This window comes from Rhinoraja longicauda, chromosome 20 (genome assembly GCF_053455715.1).
Source record: "Rhinoraja longicauda isolate Sanriku21f chromosome 20, sRhiLon1.1, whole genome shotgun sequence".
In the NCBI taxonomy this organism is placed as follows: Eukaryota; Metazoa; Chordata; class Chondrichthyes; order Rajiformes; family Arhynchobatidae; genus Rhinoraja; species Rhinoraja longicauda.
In genome coordinates, this window is record NC_135972.1 from 16454377 (window position 1) to 16476871 (window position 22495).

The 22495-nt window shown below is 47.4% G+C and overlaps 1 protein-coding gene across 1 annotated transcript in view; it reads right to left on the reverse strand.

The window, feature by feature from the left end:
- The window catches only part of LOC144603587 (transmembrane protein 178B-like), a 243335-nt gene that overhangs the window by 161199 nt on the left and 59641 nt on the right, over positions 1–22495 (reverse strand). The window contains exon 2 of the mRNA XM_078417016.1: positions 15695–15808. Within this exon, the coding sequence (XP_078273142.1) occupies positions 15695–15808 (114 nt within the window). The remainder of the gene's footprint in view (positions 1–15694; positions 15809–22495) is intronic.

The following is a 22495-nucleotide window of genomic DNA, read 5'->3' on the forward strand; positions in this document are numbered from 1 at the left end:
ATGACCCACCTGTGATGCAGGGCTGACTCCCTTGCTCGCGACACCTTGAACATCGCAGCACTTACTCAGTCGTGACTCTTCACACGTCACAGCACTCCCTCCGTGCCACCTGCCTTCGACTGAACCGCCCCCTCAATGCCACTCCATGCCACCTGCCTTCGGCTAAACCGCCCCCCTCAACGCCACTCTCGAGTCTCAGCCTGAATCTTGGGCTCTAATCTCAATGGGCGGACATTCCGATAGAGGGATCTCCAATGAGAGGTCAGGCTGAGGTGGAGGTCTTGGTTTCAGGGTCAACATACAGCAAGGCCACAAAATGGAGAAACAGCAACTCAGCTAAAACGCACGTAGCATTCAACTAACATCATTAAAACAGAATAAGTCACATCACAGTTTGCCAGAACTTGCAATATGTAAATTGCCTGCTGTATTTTCGCTGTTACAACAGCCCCGCATTGGGTGTAAAGCAGGTTGGGGCGTTTTAAGATTACGTAAGGCACAAGATGTTCCAGATTATTCCTATTTCTAGTCATGTGGGATGTTTTTTTCCCCACTTAATCGACATTTCTCTTCATAGTATTACTGATTTCATCAGTGACAGCCTGCTGGGGCTTTGGGAGGAGGCCATGAAGATGCAAGTCAGGGACTTTGCTGATTGACAATGACAATCAGCATTGAGAATGGTATATACACAAAATGCTGGAGTAACTCAGCGGGACAGGCAGCATCTCTGGACACGAGGAATGGGTGATGTTTTGGGTCGAGACCTTTCTTCAGACATGGCATGGTGATGCAGACACTTATGCACTGCGTCAGAGCTCCCTATGTTTGATCCTGACCTCCAGTGCATTCTTTGTGTTTGCAACTTATTCCCAGACCTACATAGGTTCCCCCCACCCCTGCCCATACTCTCCTCACCCCCGCCCCCCCAGCCCTCACCCACACCCATCCACGCTTCAGCTTCCTCCAAAGACACAAGGATAGCTAGGTAAGTCGGCCATTGTAAAGTGTCCCTGGTGTAGTTAAAGGGCAAAAAGATTGATTGCATGTGGAAGTGGATAGGTTGCAGGGCTATGGGGAAGTAAGGAAGGGGGAATGGAGCTATTGAGTGCCCACCTTTAGTGAAGGGATGAACAGCATCCTTCTGTGTTGCAAAAACTAGCCTAAGGTTGATAGTCTCAGTACTGGTTAACACAATTGAAACCTAACACACCAGCATGCAATTCATCAGGATACCAAGTCCCTGAAGCCCGCGAGCATCTCACTCTTTGGTGTCACCCCAGCAACCCTCACAATGCTGTCCTCTCTGGACATTGCTAATGCTTTGCTGCGGGTGAGCTTTCAAAAGCATGGCACACAGATACTCTCGATCTTCTCCCTTTCCCCCTCTCGGTCACCTCTTCTTCCTCCCATCGCTTCCCCTTTCTTTTATCCTCACTCTCCTCGTATTCAGGCCCCCTTGTCTCCCTCTTCACTCTCCTCCCCTCCCAAGTGTTGTTACTCACTTCATTCCCCTCTCACCTTTGTTCCACTCATGGCCATAATGGCAGCCCTTACCTTTCATCAGGTGCGCCAGAGGCAGTGATGTACGGAGGGACTCCCGAACTATTTCAAATGGTTTTAAGAGTCTGCCGCATTGGTCTGGGATTGAGGTAACACATAGGAAAATCAAGAAAGAAAGAGAGGCTTCCTCCCCTCAAACATGTTAGTGAGTCACTCAGTCTTTTCCTATACGCCGAAGACAGGCGCAAAAAGATGGACTAACTCAGCGGGTCAGGCAGCATCTCTGGAGAAAAGGAATAGGTGACGTTTCAGGTCGAGACCTTTCTTCAGCCAATTGTTTCATGGCCGCTTTCACTGACACCAACTTTTTACTTTCTAATTCTCAAAATTTAGTTCAAGTCCCAAACTAGAAGTGGGATCTGAAATCACATGATGTGGATTATTCCTCTGCACCTTCCTTCCATGGTAATCTAGAAATCATGCCTCAAGGTTCTGCTAATCCAGATTGGTGCCCTGCACATCCAGCTCAGAAGCCTCAGTGATTTAGGTCGTAATCCTGTTCATCCGGCAGTGAATCTACAGTATTCTGCTTCTGAAAACCTCCGGAATCCAGATTAGATTCAGGTTCAGATTCAGAAGCAGCTTACTTTATATACACTAGGGTGCAATGAAGTTCCTTGTTCGCACGAAGCTCGGAGAGTACACAGTATCCATGATAATGATATATGTGGCAATAAATGCAACCATTAACTGCAAAAAGGCAGAAGGGTGGAAAGATACTGCAATCCAAAGTATGTAGCACAAAAATAAATTAAAGTACAATGATGGAATTACCAAATGAGAGACTCGGATATGAAATAGGGGATTGGTTGAGGAGTTTGATCGCAGTTCAAAGCACTAGGTGATTTCGTCCATAAAAGGGCTAAATTGAGCTGCATGTGGTGGGTCGTACAGACATTTTTTTCCCCACCCTGGCTAATATCTAGCCTGTGGCAAGCCTCACATCCATTCCATGGCTGCTGTATTGGGTAACCCAGTGACTTCAGATCAACATGGTGAAAATGGCATTAGGAGGGGTGAGCAGCCTTATGAAGGAAGTCCTCTGCATCGCATAGGGTGCAGTCACTGCTGCCCTGAACCGTATGCTCCCGTGCTGTGAAGGGGCTCTGTCATTTCCAGGACAAGTCAGCTCAGCAGCTGACATACTCAGACCGGGCCAGTGCAATCTCAGCCAGCTACGCCTTCATGACGAATGAGCACAAGGACAGGGCACAGTTTAATTCCATATGAACTGCAGATAATGGTTTACACCAAAGATTGACACAAAATGCTGGAATATCTCTGCGGGTCAGGCAGCATCCCTGGAGAAAAGGAATAGATGATGTTTCAGGTCGAGACCCTTCTTCACACTGATTGTACGCGATAGAGAGGGGGAAGAAAGCTAGAAGAGCTTCAGACTGAGAGTCAGGGGAATCTAGAGGTACGAAAAGGTACAGAAGAAATCAGAGCCGACACCGATGACCCAGGAATGGTAGAGCCCACAATGGTCCATTGTTGACTGTGGAAGAGGTATAATGAAGGGATACGAACAGTGAAACTAGCAGGACGACTAGGGTGGAGGAGGGACAGAGAGAGCGTGGGAATGCAAGGATTACTTGAAATTAGACACAAAGGAGACATTTGAAATTAGAGTTTAATTGAATCTTATTGGCAAAGTACATGTGTAGACGGACCTTTGCCCTGTGACTAACCAGTTTTGCCTTTTCACTCTACACCTGATCTGTGCTGTACCTGTTCTGAGAGTGTTTGACAGGACAATGTGTAGGGAGCATTGCTCGGTGTCTAACCTGTGCTGACACTATCCTGGGAATGTTGAGCAAAGACTTTCCTCCATCTGTGCCCTGAACTGCATCTGCACTGGAATCTTCTGACCTCTAGGGTCTCCAGCGGCCTAGAGGAAGGGCCTCAGCCTGAAAGGTCAACCGTCCATCTGCCTTCACATATGCTGCCTCGCCCACTCAGATGCCCCGGTGTTAAGGGAACTTGACTGTGTACTTACTCTGCATTGCACTCACCTCTGGGGTGTTTGATGAGACTGTGCAGGTAGAACTCATCTGTCTATAAGCCGTCTTGTGCCTGTCCTGGGAGGCTTTGACAGGACAATGCGGATGGTGCATTACTCTGACGCTTATTTCTTAATCCATCTTCTCCCTACCCTGAGAGATGTTATTGGAACAGTGCAGCACCTGGGAGCATCGGATGTTGATAAGAAAACTATTTCTGTGTTCGAGTCCCTGATTTTTCTGGAAGATGATGATCTTTAAAAAGATCGGGCAGAGCTCTTTCTCACCGTGGAACGCACTCCTCACCCATCCTCCAATCCTGCGCCGTGTGTTTCTGATTTCTGTCTCAGTAATTACATAATGACACACCCGCCTACTGAGGGCTTACTGTGTTCAGAAACATCGGCCCTTTTTTAAAATCTTCAGCCGTGTGAGGTGCAATCAAAGCATCTGTCAGAAAGAAAAAAAAAGCTTTCTCTTCTTTATTTTGTCTCCTGGTTTGAGTTATCTTGTAATGTCTGTGTTCCCACCCACTCAGTGGATGCCTACCACCTGTCAGTGAGCAATGATGCATTAATTAGCAGCCGAGTTGAACTGATGGGCAATTACACAAAGACGTTGCTTACGCGGCCACTTAATGTCAAAGTCTACTTACAAAACACCGCTGTCACTTCCAGCGGCAGGAGGTAAATATACTCCTAGTCCCTGCCTTCCTCCCTGACAGCTATTTCCCTGCCCCGAGCCCATCTCACTACTACGTCACCCATTCCCCTCCCCTGACCCAGTGCACAAATCTCTCCCACATCCCACCCCACCTCTACTTCAACCAGGGTCCCATCAAACCAGCTGAATATTTAAGCCCACCTCTAACTCATTCTCTGACCCATCCTGATCCTTAATTCTGATCCACCTCCATCCTCTCTGGAGGAGAGGCCAATTCTCTGAATGCATTCAAGAGAGAGCTAGATAGAGCTCTTAAGGATAGCAGAGTCAGGGGGTATGGGGAGAAGGCAGGAACGGGGTACTGATTGAGAATGATCAGCCATGATCACATTGAATGGTGGTGCTGGCTCGAAGGGCCGAATGGCCTACTCCTGCACCTATTGTCTATTGTCTATTATCTCAAACCTTCTTCATTTCCCGCCTGATCCCTTCCAATTATGGAGAGTTGGAAAAGATGACTGCTGTAATTGTTCTTGAGTACTGCTGAGTTTTGGTCGCCCTCCCGAAGGTAGGACACGGTAGCTTTGGAGGTGGTCCAAAGGTAATTGAGGAGTCCAAAGAAAGCAGAGGATGCTGGAAATACTCAGCAGGCCAGGCAGCATCCGTGCGGCAAGAAATAGAGTTAACGCTTCAGCTAGGCCAATATTCAACTGAGCTTGGAGAGATTAGAGGCAAAGCTGCAGAGAAAGGGCAAGGCACAGAGTGAACATGAAAGATCTGATGGTGTGGGAAGTAGGACAAATTAACTGGGGATGAGGTATCCAGCCCTGGCTTTGAGTCATTACCAACTGACCAACAGCAAGTTATACACGAGCCTCTGACATGGTAATACCCAGCCTGGGTGTTTTATTGGAATGTAACCGGGCAATTTGGCTTCAAGTAACAGAGAGAGGTCAAGACAGATTCCCAAACTATCGACACAGCTGTAGATTAAAAGGAGGACTTTGTAAGAAGTGTTCGAGGGCCAGAAAGGCAAATGGATTGAAGCAGTAAGGAGAAGGATCTGCTCCTGGTTGTCAAGGGGAAGTAGATGGAAATCAGTGACGAGCAGCAAACAGAATTGGAAGAGGCCAGAGATTGTGGACAGGCTCCAGCAAGCAGCGAGAGCCAGGATGAGATATTAGAGCAAGGGGTTGCTGGACTGGGTGATAAAGCACGCCGCCTCTGGGCAGCATCTCCCTGCAGGAGGACACAGCGAAGGACCTGGCTGGGAAATAGTTTTAGTTTAAATTAGTGGTGCAGTGTGGAAACAGGTTCTTCTTCCCACCGAGTCCAGGCTGACCAATGATCCCCGCACACTAACACTATCCTACACACACGAGGGACCATTTACAATTTCACCGAAGCCAATGAACCTACAAACCAGTACATCTTTGGAGCGTTGGAGGAAACCGGCGCACACGGCGAAAACCAACACAGGTCACGGGGACAATGTACAAACTCCGTACAGACAGCACCCGTAGTCAGGGTCAAACCTAGGTCTCTGTTGCTGTCACCGCCGCAACTCCACCGCTGCACCACTGTGCCGCCCCTCAAGAGTTGGAAGGGTTTAACAGTCAGCTGTACTTTCACCACTTGCTAAAGCAACAAGAACACCGGTGAGGAATAAAAATCATGATTTACTTCCTGAATTAGCCCTCAACAATTGGTAAGCAAAGCGTGGCACCTGGAATTAAGCTAAACGCCATGCTAAAGTGAGCAGACTCTGCTGCGGAATACAGAAAACTGCAACAACAACACTGAACCTCTGGCCAGTCTCACCTCAGACTTATCTCTCTGTTACAGCTGTGAGCAAGCAGCAGTAGTTCACAGTCAAGGGAGATGCCTGCTCCAGGCAGCTGGGCATCTATCTGCAAATACACCAGGCAGGTCATTGCGCAATGCTCCAACAAAGATTCATGCGCACCATGGCCATTCGTAACTGCATCTGCAGCAATGCAGGCAACTCCCACATTGGGAAAAGCACTACCTTCCACCTTCAATGACTCCAGCATTGATAACCTTCTTATGGTCATCTACTCGAATGCCATTTGATTCCCCTCCTTCCCCCCCCCCCCCAGATTCCACCAATCTGGGCGAGGGCCAATTTACAGCAGCCAATTAATCTACCAAGCCACATGTCTTTGGGATGTGGGAAGAAACTGGAGCACATGGAGGAAACGCCCAAGGTCACAGGGGGAGCAGGGAAATTCCACACAGACAGCACACGAGCTCCAAATCCAACCCGGGTCACAGGAGCCCTAAGGAAATAGCTGTAATCGCTGTGCCACTGTTGTGCCTCACAAATATTAATCCATCAACCAACACCACTGAAACAGATTATCTGATCATCAACATAGCACTGTGTGTTGGTTGTGTACAAAGAAACCGCAGATGCTGGTTTACGCACCGAAGATAGACACAAAATGCTGGAGTAACTCAGCGGGTCAGGCAGCATCTCGGTAGAAAAGGAATCAGGTGATGTTTGTGTATGTTGACTGCTGTGTTTTCTACAATGACGAACATTTGGAAACACTTCAGTGACTGCAGAGTAATGAAAGGCGCTACATAAATGCAGATTCGCCTAAGCGCCTTTCTAAGGCTTGCACTTGGAGTGCACTGCCTGCCCACTGCGTTAGTCATCGGCAGTTATGTAGAGAACCTACTTCACGGGGGCCCAGGGATTCCATCAGTTTGACAATCATCCTCTGCGAGGATTAGTGGGTCACGTGAATTCGCTTCCAGCCCAGGGCCTCTTTAGCTGAGAACGTCTCTGTGCCTCTCCCCGCCGGTTAAACCAACAAGAGCCCTTTCAGGGTTCCTGTTGCGATGCACTGGTGAGTTAGAGGCGCTGATGTATCATTTTTATCAAGCTCAGAGTGAAACAGATGTCCACGTAGACAAATGGAGCTAATTAAGGAGTAGCAATAGCAAGGTGATGAATGAACCCAATTGTATGCCTTGGACGCAAATAGTCCGGAATTAATGGACGAGTCAACTCCTGCTCCGTGAGCTGCTAGTGCTCATCCTTCCTGATGCTTGCTTAGAAAATATTTTATTGGAATCCTGCAGCAACAGATAAATCCCAGAGCCGCCATCAATCTGTTCAAGTAACACTCACACACCATTTATGCTGCAGACAAAGACCATTGTAAGACACAGGCTCCCTAACATTCGTCATAACCCCGGCCATCAATATCCCGGGGGTTACTGAGACCGTAGAGAGATGAAGCAGGTGAGTGCATTGTCTGGATGAGGAGATGAGAGGCTGGCTATCGTGGGCTGAGTCACCCATCTCCTGATTCTACTGAGCCTCTTTTGCCATCCGCATGTCAACAGGAATGTGATGGACCCTCGGCAGCTCCCTTGGTGAGTTTAACTCCAGCAACTATCAGTATCATCCAGGGCAGAACAGCTGCTTCACTGAGCATTGATATCTATTTATCATTATCACATGTACCGGGATACGTTGAAAAACATTGCTTTGCTAGCTTTACTTTAGAGATACAGTGTGGAAACAGGCCCTTCTGCCCACTAAGTCGACGCTAACCAGCGATTGCACCATGATGCTCCATCTACTCTGGTCCCACCTGCCCACTGTTAACTCTGATTGTTACACGGTGAAGCTTGTTGAGACAAATAAAACTTCCCCCACTCCCCCTGTCCTGTGTCCAGACTCAGAAAACTCCTCTTATGCAATCCCTTGTGTGGACTATGAGGTTCATGGACCACTATAAATTGTCCCCAGTATGAGCTGGGGTGACGGGCCTTTTTGAATATGTCTATAAAAGCCAGTGGAAATTCACAATCTAGGACAAGATGGGGCAAGGTAGGGCAGCTAGCCTGCAGGTCAAAGATCACAGAACTGTCAAGCATCCTTAGTGACCATCATGGCTTTGTTGCAGCAGCCATTCGACCACTTCCCTGCCAGACTGCAGAGAGTATGGAAGTTGGGAGGTCATGTTGCAGTTGTATAAGACATTGGTGAGGCCACATTTAGAGTATCGTGTTCAGTTCTGGGCACCATGTTACAAGAAAGATGTTAAGTTGGAAAGGGTGTACAGGTTTACGAGCATGTTGCCAGGACTCGAGGGCCTGAGTTACAGGGAGAGGTTGGGCAGGCTGGGACTCTATTGCTTGGAGGGCAGGAGTATGAGGGGTGATCTTATAGAGGTGTATAAAATCCTGAGAGGAATAGATCGGGTAGACACACAGAGTCTCTTGCCCAGAGTAAGGGAATCGAGAACCAGAGGGCATAGGTTTAAGGTGAAGGAGGAAAGATTTAATATGATTCTGAGGAGTAACTTTTTAACCCAAAGGGTGGTGGGTGTTTGGAACGAGCTGCCAGTGGAGGTAGTTGAGGCAGGGACTATCGCAACATTTAATAAACAATTAGACAGGTACATGGATAGAATAGGTTTGAAGGGATATGGGCCAAACGCAGGCAGGTGGAACTAGAGTAGATGGGACATGTCGGTCAGTGTGAGCAAGTTGGGCCAATGGGTCTGTTTCCACGCTGCATGACTCTATGCCTTGTGGCTGAGCTGGTCAACCACTATAACCTGGAGACCAGGGGCCACCTGAGAAAAGTGAGTAGCATCTCCTCAGCGTCAAAGCTGGAGGTCCCATGGTGTTGCTCCAAAGTGACGATCATCCCACCCAAGTAACCCTGCTGCTGGCAACGTCTAATTTCATCCCCACCTTGTCTGCAGCTGCCCGAGTTGCAGAGGATCGGCAGAGAACTGCACCACAGCAGATCCCGATGGATGGGCTGGTGGTTAATAACAAAGGAGACAGGAGGCACCATGCGGACCACTGTTCCAGGAGGGCGGAGTGATATAAAACCGTCATCTGAGCTCCTCCCAGACTGTGGGGGTGAGAGTCAGTCTCATGTGGGAGATTGGGCAGCACACACCTCCAGCACACACTGAGGGACACAGCCTGCTGGCAGGGCACTGTAAACCTGGGCCTTGCAGACACTGAGGCTCGGCCTAAATTATCCTCAATTAGAATTAATTGTCTTCAAGCCTTTTTTGGGGATTGCCACCATCTGCTCTGGGATCTGCAAGGCGAGGTAGAAGATGGAATCCTAACCTGCTACCTGATGCTGTGGGGAAGGCAGAAATAACCCCCCCTCCCCCCCCCCCAGGCCTCCCATCGTGCTTTCCACCTAACATTAACTAATCCTGCCTCGGACTACAGCACGGCATTCCCCCACCCCACCCCACCCCACCCTCTGTGTGGGAGCAAAGCCTCCTCCCGACAATACTGTGTGCAGCATCCCACTCACCCACAGTTTGTGTTCAACGTGACTGGCACAGATCAACCATGGTTTATTCTGCAGCTGCTCAGAGAAGGCAACTTGTACACCAGCAGTGACTATACTTCAAAGTACTTCACTTCCTAATCAGGACTCTGCACACAACAGCGCTGCATAAATGAATTTTTACATGCTTTCCAGCTGGATGATTTAAGCTGATTATTATATTTCCTCATTTAATAACTTAAAAGAACTTACTTAGCTCTTTATCCAGTCTCAGATTACTCCAACCCATGGGAGCCAGTGAGCACACAACTGGGACCAACGAGCAGCAGTGATTGGGGCTGTGCATGGAGATTATGCAGTTAGTTCACTCAGTTTAGTTTAGTAGCTCGTGCACCGATGTACAGTGAAAAGCTTTTGTTGCGTGCTAACCAGTCAGCGGAAACACAATACACGATTACAATCGAGCCATTCACAGTGTTACAGATGCATGATAAAGGAAATAATGTGAATAACATTTAGTGCAAGATAAAGTCCAATCAAAGATAGTCCGAGCACCCCCAAAGAGGTAGATAGTAACTGGGCTGCTCTCTAGTTGTTGGATGGTTCAGTTGCCTGATAACTGTCTCTGAATCTGGAGGCATGTGTTTTCACACTTCCATACCTCTTAAACCTGATGGGAGAGGGGAGAAGAGGGAGTGGCCGGGGTGCGACCCTTCCTTAATTATGCTGGTGGCCTTGCCAAGGCAGCGCGAGGTGTAAATGGAGTCTGTGGAAGGGAGGTTGGTATATGTGATGGTCTGGGCTGCGTCCACAATTCCCTGCAATTACCTGCGGTCTTGGATGGAGCTGTTCTCAAACCGTGCTGTCAGCCCAAATAATACCCACCCATTGCATAATAAGACCTCATTGCCCCCCTGATCCTTTTCCTACTGCATTGAACCCAAGTCCAATGGGTTACTCACCATTGTCCCTGTCAAACAGTTCCTCACCAATGACTCCGCCAGAGCCCTTCCTAAATTTCAGCGCCTCTATTTAACCACGCTTTGACCTCTTTGTGAAGGTGGATAGTCCCTGTCCATCCTTACAGACAGAGGTTTGTTTACCACACCAAATATTAGTAACACCAGCAGTCCGCTGAATAGTTGCAAAGAAACCTAGAAATCACAGAAGGCAAATACATGAGGTTATCTATGCAGACTGACAATGGAGGGAAAAAAAACTGCAGATGCTGGTTTAAATCGATGGTAGCCACAAAATGCTGGAGTAACTCAGCGGGTCAGGCAGCATCGTGGGAGAGAAGGAATGGGTGACGTTTCCGGTCTCGACCCTTCTTCAGACTAAAGAAGGGTCTCGACCCGAAACGTCACCCATTCCTCTCCCGAGAGGCTGCTGACCCGCTGAGTTACTCCAGCATTTTGTGTCTACCAGGCTGACAGTGGGATGTCCAGAGGATATTTTACTTGGACTGCATTAAATCAATGTTCAGTTCGAAGGGTTGATTTCTTCAAACACCGAATTATCATATTAGAGCAGTTGGGTGCCATTCAGATTTAAAGCAGCTTTCAATACAGAGACTAATGCTGCAGCACTGCAAGTCAATAATGCAACCCATTAGACCAAGTTGGAAGAAACCCTTTATGCTCACTGAATGTAGGATAATGGATAACACCTTGGCCTGTTCCCAGCCCAATATCTAGTTTTACTTTATAGTTTTAGAGATACAGCATGGAAACAGACCCTTTGGCCCACACCGACCATCGATCACCTATACACTGGTTCCATGTTATCCCACTTTCGCATACTACACACTGGGGGGGGGGGATTTACATAAGCCAATTAACCTACAAACTTGCACATCATGGAATGTGGGAGAAAACTGGAGCACCCAGAGAAAACCCACGCCGTCACAGAAAGAACGTACAAACTGCGCATAGATAGCACTCGAGGTCAGGATTGAAGCTAGGCCTCTGGTGCTCTGGTGCTGTGAGGCAGAAGCTCTACCACCACACCACAGTGAAGTTTATTGAAGTACACTCCTATGATGTGATATCAGGATCACGGCAGTGCCCAAGTGACAATCCGTGCCCATTAAAGGGAAGGGGGGGGGAGGGGAATTAATCAGAGTCCCCAGCCTTGAATACAGAGTGAAAAGTGAGGAACCCAAAGGACTGTAACAGGAGCCATTGGAAGGGAGCAACAAACAGTTGGGAGGGTGAGGGGGGGAGGGGGGAATGGGGAAGGAATTGCCAGCGTTTTGGGTCAAAGCCCTGGCCCACTGAGTTCCTCTAGCACACTGTCTGTTGCTCTAACTCCCAGCATCTGCTGATTCTTGTCTGGCTGGAGGAAGGAAGGAGGCTGAGGAGATGTGATGGCAATTTACATAGGATAGCCTTTTTATCGAGAGCAGAAATGTCAACTACCAGAGGACATAGCTTTAAGGTGAGAGGGAGAAAGTTTAAAGGAATCCTAAGTGATATTTTTTTTTAACATAAGAGATTGGGAGATGCCTGGAAGATGCTGCCAGGGGAGGTAGTGGAAGCGGATATGACAGCAACGTTTAAGAAGCATTTAGACAAACACACAAGCAAGCAGGGAATATTGACCTTGTGCAGGCAGATATTATGTTCATAAGTTCATAGGTTACAGGATGTTGATACATCAGCACCTCTAATTCACCAGTACCGTCTACTCCGCCATTCAATCGTTCCTGATCTATCTTCCCTTCTCAACCCCATTCACCTGCCTTCTCCCCATAACCCCTGCCCCTCGTACTAATCAAAGATATGCATTGTGGTTGGCACAGACATTGTGGGCTGAAGGGTGTGTTCCCATGCTGTGCTGTTCTATGTCATTGGAGGCAAGGGTGAGAGTGCTGCCACATTCCTGAGCTGCGCAGTTAATAGAAAGCCTTCTTGGAAGGTGTGGGTAAGGAGGGGTTAGTGATGGTGACAAGGGGTCAGCACCAGTGTCCAAAAGACTCCTCTATCCATAGAATTCACCCTATTCAAGGTCAGTCTGAAGAAGGGTCTCGACCCAAAACGTCACCCATTCCCTCTCTCCTAGATGCTGCCTGACCTGCTGAGTTACTCCAGCATTTTGTGATACCTTCGATGTGTACCAGCGTCTGCAGTTATTTTCCTACACAACTATTCGAGGTCAGTGGTGACTATTTCTATCCTCCTCCCGAGCACACTTGAAATAGATGGCGGTGGATTCAGCCAGGTTAACATTGATGAATGTCAAGGGTAGGTGGTCGCAGGGAGAACTTGCAAACTCCACACAGACAGGCCCCAAAGTCAGGATTGAACCCACTCCCCTAGGGCAGTGAGGCAGCAGCTCCACCATCACAACTCGGGCTTTTCACCGAGTTCAGTGATTTTAGGTCTTAATTACTGCAGCTACTCTCTCCTGACAGCAGGTGCTGGGAAAGGATGAAAGATGCTAAAGGGAACAAGAGTGAAGGAGCTGAACTGAAATGTAACCTTATTTCTCTCTCCTGAGCCTTCTGTCTTGTCTGCTGGGACATGGTGAATAAGGTTCCTCGACTCAATTACTGATATAGAAGCTTATCAACACGGAGCAGGTACGAGCAATTATTCCAGACTTGCTCAGCACAAAGTGCCGGAGGAACTCAGAAGGTCAGGCAACATCTGTGGAGGAAATGAACAGGCGATGATTCGGGTCAGGACCTTTCTTCAGACTGATAGTGGTGGGGGGAAGGGAGCTGGAAAGGAGAGGGTGGGTTCGAGTGCCTGGCAAGTGATAGGTGGATACAGGGGAGGGGGAGATTTTAGTGGCAGATGGGTGGAGTAAGTGACAAGGGCTACAGGTGAAAAGGAGGCAAAGGGTGAGAAGAAGTGGAAAGAATCGTAAACCCAGAAGGAGGGATATTGGTACAAGGGGATAGAGGGGGGGGGGGGGGGGAGGGTAAAGAATGGAGATAAAAGAGAAATGAGACTTATGATGGAAAATGTGGGAAAAAGAGGAAGGAAAAGGGTTGCTGTGAGGATGGGAAATAGTGGGGGAAATGGGTGCACATCAGGGTGGGGGCACACAGGGTGAGAGGGTGGGGGTAGAGGCCATTACTTGAAATTGGAGATTTCTTTGAAGGAATATCAAGGAAAGTGAAATCAGAGCTGTACAGCGTAGAAAAAGACCCCGAGGCCCACTGAGTCCACTTTAATTATTAAGCTCCCATTTACACTAAATCCTACATTAAACCCATTTAATTCTCCCCACATTCCCATCAACCTCCAGATTGTACCATTCGCCTTCACACCTGGGGCAATTTACAGCGGCCAATTAACCTACCAACCTGGACATCTTCAGGATGAGAGAGGAAACCAGAGCTCCCAGAGTGAACCCACACGGTCACAGGTCGCACATGCAAACTCCTCACCAGAGATCCAGACTGAAGCCAGGTTGCGGGAGCTGTGAAGTAAAAGCTCTACTGGCAGCACCACAGCCATGCCACAGTGTGGACTGTGTCTGGGATTACATGGAGAGGGCTAGGGGTTTCAGTGCCTTCGGGAAGCAAGGGGATGGATGCGGGAGATCAGACACTCAGGACACTCAGTCACGGTTATCTGCATCAGCCACCTGCACCAGTAACAGTGAAAGGTAGATTAGTGGATGGGCAGCCTGCATTCTGGACTACTGATTTGGAGATGCGAGTTCAAATCTCAACATTGTGTCAGGAATTTAAATTTAAGTCATTACAGAAACCTGGAAAGTTAAAAATCTCACCTCGGCAACAGTGATAATGAAATTAGTGAGTTGATCATTAAGACCCTTCTAGTTCACCGATATCTCCGAGGGATGGAAGTCTGTCAACCTACCTGGGAAACTGCTCAGCCCAGTCCCACCCTTGCAATTCTGTGGAATCTGTGGAATTCACTGCCTCAGAAATCTGTGGAATTCACTGCCTCAGTAGGCAGTGGAGGCCAAGTCGCTGAATGCATTCAAGAGAGAGCTAGATAGAACTCTTATGGATAGTGGAGTCAGGGAGCATGGGGAGAAGGCAGGAACGGGGTACTGATTGAGAATGATCAGCCATGATCACATTGAATGGTGGTGCTGGCTCGAAGGGCCGAATGGCCTGCTCCTGCACCTATTGTCTATTGTCTATAATTCCACACCCAAGGCTAACTCAACAGTGGGATGCAATACATGGATGGCTGTTGTCTTTGTGTGTGCTCCGAAGCTTAGCACCAAGCTACTGTCACTTCATTCACAGAAGCATTAGAGAGGATGAGCCTTACACTCAACATCTACAAGACTGAGGTCCTCCCCGTTATACATCACCCTCCCCAATGATACACGTTCCTGACGGGACCCTGGGAAACGTGGACAACTTCTCTGGAGCCGCCTATTGGCCAAGACAAGCATAGATGATGAAATTTGCCACTGCCTTCAGTATGACAGCAGAGAGGAAGTGTGTACAAGAAATCAGATCAAGCACAAACCTCATGGCCGACTGCATAGTGATCCCTGTCCAAGTCTATACCTCTGAGACATAGACCATTGCCAGCACACATCCCATACAAAGATGGCACAATTCTGCGTAATTCGCCGCATTCACTGGCAGGCAAGTGAGCCAATGTCAGCATCCCAGGCCAACATCCCCAGTATTAAGACTCTAGTTACACTCAGTTGGGCAGGTCATATCATTCTCATATCCAACTCCAGTTTCTCAACTAGTCCCATTTCTCTGAGCACTGTCATGGTAAGAGATTACCAGGCAGACAGAGGAAGAGATTGAAGAGTGGGAAAAAAAAAAGCACGATCCTCACCGATTCTGGAGAATCTGTGGCCGGTTCCCACTCAAAGTGGATAAGAAGCATTCAGGATGGTACCGATGGAACTGCAAGGCCACGTGTCAGAAACACACAGATGCCTTGCATAAACAATTGAAGGATTGCACCCCTTCACAAACTACCCAGCCACCTGCCTTACCAGGCAACTCCTGCCCCATCCATGGAAGAGTCTGGTCCTCTGGACCCAAAGAACCAGAGTGGAAGTAAGCCATCCTCGATCCCGAGAGACTGCCCAAGAAGAAGAAAAATGTCCCATATTCCCTTCACAAGCCACAGAGATCCCATCACAACACAACAATCACCAGCCTGTCATTAGTACGGAAGCACAAAGGCTCTGGACTTACGCAGGGAGTGCCACTCATCTTGCCGGATGGTTTTTGTAATGTTGTATGAAAGGTTTTTCGGAAGAATAGCTGAGGAGTAATGGTATTTGATCGGCGTACACCTGTCCAGGACACCTGCGGGAAGAAAAACAAAGGGCGTTAGAGATACTTGTCAAACACATTGGATGTCATTTCCCCTGCGTGGCTCATCCGCAGTGGGTTTTTAATTAATTCCCCTCCCTCCCATCAACAACAGCACCATCTTTTTCTGTGTCTTCCCAGCTCCCTCTGCCGCCCTTGGCATCCAGGTGGATCTGGCTGTCTGCATGAGCAAGGCAGGAAGGAAGGAGGTGCAGCAAGTGATTCAGAAGGCTAAAGGAACATTGGGGTTCATTGCAAATGGAATGTAGGGCTTTGTGGTGAGACCACATAGAGTTCTGGTCTTGACACTTAGGGAGGGATATTATCGAAACGTATAAGATTATTAAGGGGTTGGACACGTTAGAGGCAGGAAACATGTTCCCAATGTTGGGGGATTCCAGAACAAGGGGCCACAGTTTAAGAATAAGGGGTAGACCATTTAGAACGGAGATGAGGAAAAGCTTTTTCAGTCAGAGAGTTGTGAATCTGTGGAATTCTCTGCCTCAGAAGGCAGTGGAGGCCAATTCTCGGAATACATTCAAGAGAGAGCTAGATAGAGCTCTTAAGGATAGCGGAGTCAGGGGGTATGGGGAGAAGGCAGGAACGGGGTACTGATTGAGAATGATCAGCCATGATCACATTGAATGGCGGTGCTGGCTCGAAGAGCCGAATGGCCTCCTCCTGCACCTATTGTCTATTGAGGGATATACCTGCTTGGGAGACAGTGCAGACAGGTTTTATCAGGTTGATTCCTGCCATGAAAGATGAAGAGGTTGGGTCCATCTACTCCATGGGGAAGCACAAGTGGGGTTCTCATTGAAACATACGGGATATTAGGGGTGTTGATCGGGCAGACGTATTTAGACGCATGTCAAAAGCCTTTACTCCTACACTATCTACTTACTTTGGTTCCAAAATATTCTTGTCTCTCCCATTGCTTGTCCTCATTTCTGTTCCTGCTTCACTTGGCAGAGTCAACATAACTGGTGGAATGTTCCTAATGAGAGGACTGGTGAGCTCTCCCACAGCAGCAGTGGTATTGGTAGGTATTGGTTTATCATTGTCACATGTACCAAGAGAACTTTTTCTTTGTGGGCTATCGAATCAAATCAAATAATATTATACATGAATATAATCGAGCAATACACAAATGAAATTGATAGAGCGAAGAGAAAGGTGTCAGAGTGCCGGAAGTGAAAATTGACACTGGTGACTGGGAACAGGAGTCCTGACAGATTATATCAGCTGGGGACCATATGTGAGGAGACCACCCAGGCAAAAATCAATACTCAGTGATCTGCCTTACACCCAGTTCACTTTTGATTTAAAATGTCAACGTTATCCCAGATTGACTTCCATGTAACCCCAGTCCTAAAATGCTGGAGCACCTCAGCGGGTCAGGCAGCATCTCTTTACTCTAGGTCCCCCGGGGGCTTCCACCAGCGACTCTGCCGACCCCCGCCTCCCCCACCGCCCACCAGTAGCCTGGAGCCGCCACACCACTCGAGCCCCAGGCTCGGCCCAGGCCCACAGCCTCCACATAGACATGTCGACTCCTAGTTGCCCTCTCAGACGGGCTAAAAATCTCTCAGATTCAAAACAGGAGCTGCCCTTTTTACTTTCCGGTAAACAACCCGTCAGACACCTCCTGAGAATAACCCAATAACAAAATGGATGTCTTCCATAGTGTCACCTGCACCAGCAGAAACTGCCCGTGTGACGACAGTGAATGCTAAAGGCTCAGGTCAGTCGTACTAGACAATCCAAGACTCGATATGTCAAACTGCACTAACAGTAACTCACCCACCACCAACTTATACAGCTCCGACCTCACCACTGCAACCGAAAATAACAAAATGATTAAGGACAATTTTTAGAAAAACAGTAAAATTCTCTGCCTTAAAACCAACACGAGCTGAATGCTTAATTATTTAAGAAAGCTTTCATTATTTATCACTTTAGCTTTTATAAAACTACAATGCTTTCAGATTTAACAGGCAGCCTCCTGCTTCCTTTCTCCCTCAGCTCATATCCATGGTTACTGGGAAACTTAGACTTCTTCCACACTTTCTCAGTCTCTCGCAATCCCTCCAGCTAAGCCAGGAGCCACGGTCAGGAGCAACTTGATTAGTACGGGGGAGGAGGCAGGGGAATGGAATTGAGAGGGAAAGATAGATCAGCCATGATTGAATGGTGGAGTAGACTTGATGGGCCGAATGGCCTAATTCTGCTCCCAGAACTTCTGAGCACACACGATGATAAATCGCCTTTAAAGCTGGGAGAACAAGTTGCGGCTGTGTATTGAGCAGAACGTAATGCCCGCTCTGAGACGCTGGTATCTCATCCTTCCACTGCCTTGCATCATTGTCTTTTAACATCCTGAATGGACTGAAATTTATCCAAATTAATAATTGGAAAGATTGTCTTCGATCCTTGTGGAAACCTCAGTCACTGTGCCACTCTAATAAGAACGCAACGGAATCGTTGAATGGACTCTTCACTTAGCTTAAAAACACACATAAGCGGCTGAAAGATGGCACAAATACATCACTATTGCTTTCACCTCTCCCTCATCAGACTACTCCCCCTGCTGTTTAAACTGCCATTTTGTTCCCTCTCACCTTTGCCTGCTCCTTCATTATTTCCGGCTTCCCTCACCACGTTGGGACAAGGCAAGGAAGCTCTCGGCCCAGGCGAGGGCTATGGTGGAGCCTGTATATCTCACTACTTTCTCCATTGCTGCAGCTTATCCCACCAGCTTGTTGCATCTTTCCTCAGCTCGACAACTGCAGCTTAAACTTCATTCCTGCAATGTGAGTGTCATTGCCAAAGCCGGAATGCATTGTCCATCGCCCAGTTGAACAGCTGATGGTGGGCCTGACTGATGTCAGAATCTCCTGCAACTGACGTCTCTGCTTGCATCAAAAATCCATCTCAGTGCTGCTGGACTGAATCGCCTGTTCACGAGGCCAGAATGGTGCGATTCTCTCCCTTAGGACCACGAATGAAATGGACGGATATTGATCAAATTCTGACTGCTTCATGGTCGCACTTACTTATAGTATTAGTTTGTTTCATGCAGCGTTAAAAAAGATGTAAATAAAAATTTCAGCTGTGATAGTCAGGCTTACTTTCTCATTTTCTGAGTTACTGGGACGGCAGAATAACTGCTTCAGTCCCAGGCTCTGCATTATCAGCCTGGTAATATGAAGAGGGAAACATTGTCGTCTGGATTACAAGTTCAATACTAAGAACATCACGGTAACATACTCCAGTTCCATTGTTTTAAAAAACACAGCATCACTTTCCTTTTCTGGAAGATGTTTAGGTTAGATTAGATTATTGTCATTTACACCAGGATCCAGTGAGATTCCTTGTTCACATGAGGCTCACAGAGCAATTGGTCCCCAGCACGATGGCGCAGCGGTAGAGACCCGGGTTCGATTCTGACTACGGGTGCCAACTTCCAGAGTTTGTACGTTTTCTCCGTGACCAGCATGGGTTTTCCCCGTGTGCTCCAGTTTCCTCCAGCACGCCAAAGACGTACAGGTTTATGGGTTAGTTGGCTTCCGTAAAATTGTAAATTGTCCCTAATGTGTCTTTGGGATAGCGTTAGTGTGCGGGGATGGCTGGTCAGTGGAGACTCGGTGGACTGAAGGGCCTGTTTCCACACTGTATCTCTAAACTAAACTGAAGTATATGTACAGTAATGATAAATACAACAATAAATACAATGGCAAGTGCAAAATAGCAGAATGAATGTAAGATTGTAATGTAAAATCTAAGTAGTGCTAAAGAATATTTATAGGTTGTTTATTCAGAAGACCATTGCCAGCAAGGCAAGCATTTATTGCCCATCTCTCGTTGTCCCTGAACTGAGTAGGCAGCTAATAGTCAGCCACGGTGGAGGGTATGGAATCTCATGTGGGCCACACGTAATGAGAATGACAGCTTTGTCTTCAATGGGCATTGATGAACTAGGTGTGTTTTTATGCCAAACATTCGTTCCACGTTTGTTCAATTGGGAATGTTCAATTCTCTCTAAACCAGTGAACTATGGAGGCTGTCAGTAACTAGTTCAAAATTGAGATAGGCTGGACTATCTATGGTGGATTGAAGGGTTATGGAAGTGAAGCAGGAAGGTAGAGTTGAGACATGGGATCGTCACTTAAGATCTTACTGAACAGAGGAGAGGGCTTGCGAGTTTGAATGGGTTGCTCCTGCTCTGTTTCTTATGTCTTAATATAACCAGAGAGTCATATACCACGGAACCAGGCCCTTCAGCCCACAGAGTTTGTGCTGACCACACGCACTAATCCTACACTAACCCATTTTATTCTCCCCACATTTCCATCAGCTCCCCCTACGTTCTATCACTCACGTACACATTAGGGGCAATTTGCCAACCCACGCATTTTTGGGATGTGGAAGAAAACCGGAATACCCGGGGGGAACACACATAGTCACAGGGGCAACGTGCAAACTCCACACAGACAGCACCAGAGGTCAGGGTTGAACCCTGGTACCTGGAGCTGTGTGACAGCAGATCGACCAGCTGTGCTACAATGCTGGCTGACAGACTGTATCATCCTTTTCTGGCTTACTACTGCAGAACCAATACAACAGGCATTGCAGCATTTTGCCATGGTGTGTTCCACAACACCATCTGAAGCCATAACCTCCACATGTAAACAACAGGCTTCATGTACATGGGAACAACACAACATACGAGTTCTCCTACAAGTCGTACATTATACTGGCTCAGATTTATATTGCTATCTTTTCATCGATGGCGGATCTATACCCTTCCTTTCCAACAACACTCTAAACCACTTTTGCACAAAGACTACAGTAGTTCAGAGAGGACATTGTCACCATCACCTCAAGGGCAATTAAAGGTAGGTAACAAATTCAATCCTTTCAGTGGCACATACCTCTATCAAGTGAATTATATTATTCCCTCGATAATTAGTCCGGTAATAAAATCACAACAGGACTGTTCCCTAGGTTTACTAGATGGCGTCATGAACCCTTCACTTTTAATCCTCCAGTACAGTTCTAGCATTTATTTCAAGAGGGCTTGTATACAAAAACAGCGATGTAATGCCGAAGCTCTATAAGGCGCCGGTAACAGGCCACATTTGGAATATTTGGTCACCATATCTGAGGAAGGATGTGCTGGCTCTAGAGAGGGTCCAGAGGAGGTTTACAAGAATGATCCCAGGAATGAGTAGGTTAACATATGATGAGTGTTTGTCGGCACTGAGGGGAACGTCATTGAAACATACAGAATAGTGAAAGACTTGGATAGAGTGGATGTGGAAAGGGAAAGTCTAGGACTAGAGGTCATAGCCTCAGAATTAAGGGATGCTCTATTAGGGAGGAGATGAGGAGAAATTTCTTTAGTCAGAGGGTAGTGAATCTGTGGAATTCTTTGCCACAGAAGGCTGTGGAGGCTACCAAGGAATATTTTTAAGGCAGAGATAGATTTAGTACAGGTGTCAGAGGTTGTGGGGAGAAGCAGGAGATTGGGGTTAGGAGGGAGAGATAGATCAGCCATGATTGAATGGCGGAGTAGACTTGATGGGCCGAATTACCTAAATCTACTCCAATTCCTTATGACCTTATGGAAAGACAGCATCTCTGAATAAAACGGGATTCTTGATGGTTGTGCATGTTCAGTAGACCACTGGGCTTGCTTCCATGCTGTAAACTCTTATCTCAAAACTACAGTTTTGTTGCCTGGTTAGGGCTCCAGCAATGCAATCATCATTTTGATTTTCTTTGGGTTACTAATCCAGTAGGTTATCAATCCAGCAGCATTCCCTGGTCATATACACCACAGAGCTACTCTTTTGGTTACTGGCACATTCATATAACCATTAAAAGGCAGAATCAATCCATTTTCCAAATGGGAATTGGACAGGCACTGAGTATAATTTGCAGGGTTGTGGGAAATGGACTGGTGATATTGAGTGAAAAAACTGACTGCTGGTGGAACTCAGCGGGTCAGGCACCATCTGGGGAGGGAAATGGACAGATGATGTTTCTGGTCAACTCCACCAAGTTCCTCCAGTAGTTTGTTCTTTTACTCAAGGTTCCAGCATCTGCAGTCTCGTTGTGTCACCTTGACTGCTGGCAAAGACACCACGGGCTGAACATCTTCCTTCTGAGTTGTAGCTATAGTTATATATTCCAAAATTCTCTGAATGTTTAGATAGGCAGGTGGATATGCAGGGAATGTAGGGGTATGGATCATGTGCGGGCAGTTGAGATTAGCTTAACCTGGCATAATTTTGGCACAGACATTGTGGGCGGAGGGGCCTGTTGCTATGATGTAGACACATTGAAACATAGAAAATAGGTGCAAGAGTAGGCCATTTGGCCCTTCGAGCCAGCATCATTATTCAATATGATCATGGCTGATCATCCAAAATCAGTACCTCATTCCTACTTTCTCCCTATATCCCTTGATTCCGATAGCCCTAAGAGCTATAGGTATCTAACTCTCTCTTGAATACATGTTCTATGTTCGATGTACTGTTTTCATCCCCGTGATATCATAACATAACTAGTACAGAACCACTGCTGGCTGGTTACTAACCTGGCAACATAACCAAACGATTACATAATTCATTCCAGATAATTACTGGGCAATGTGCCAGGTCTCAGATTGTGAAA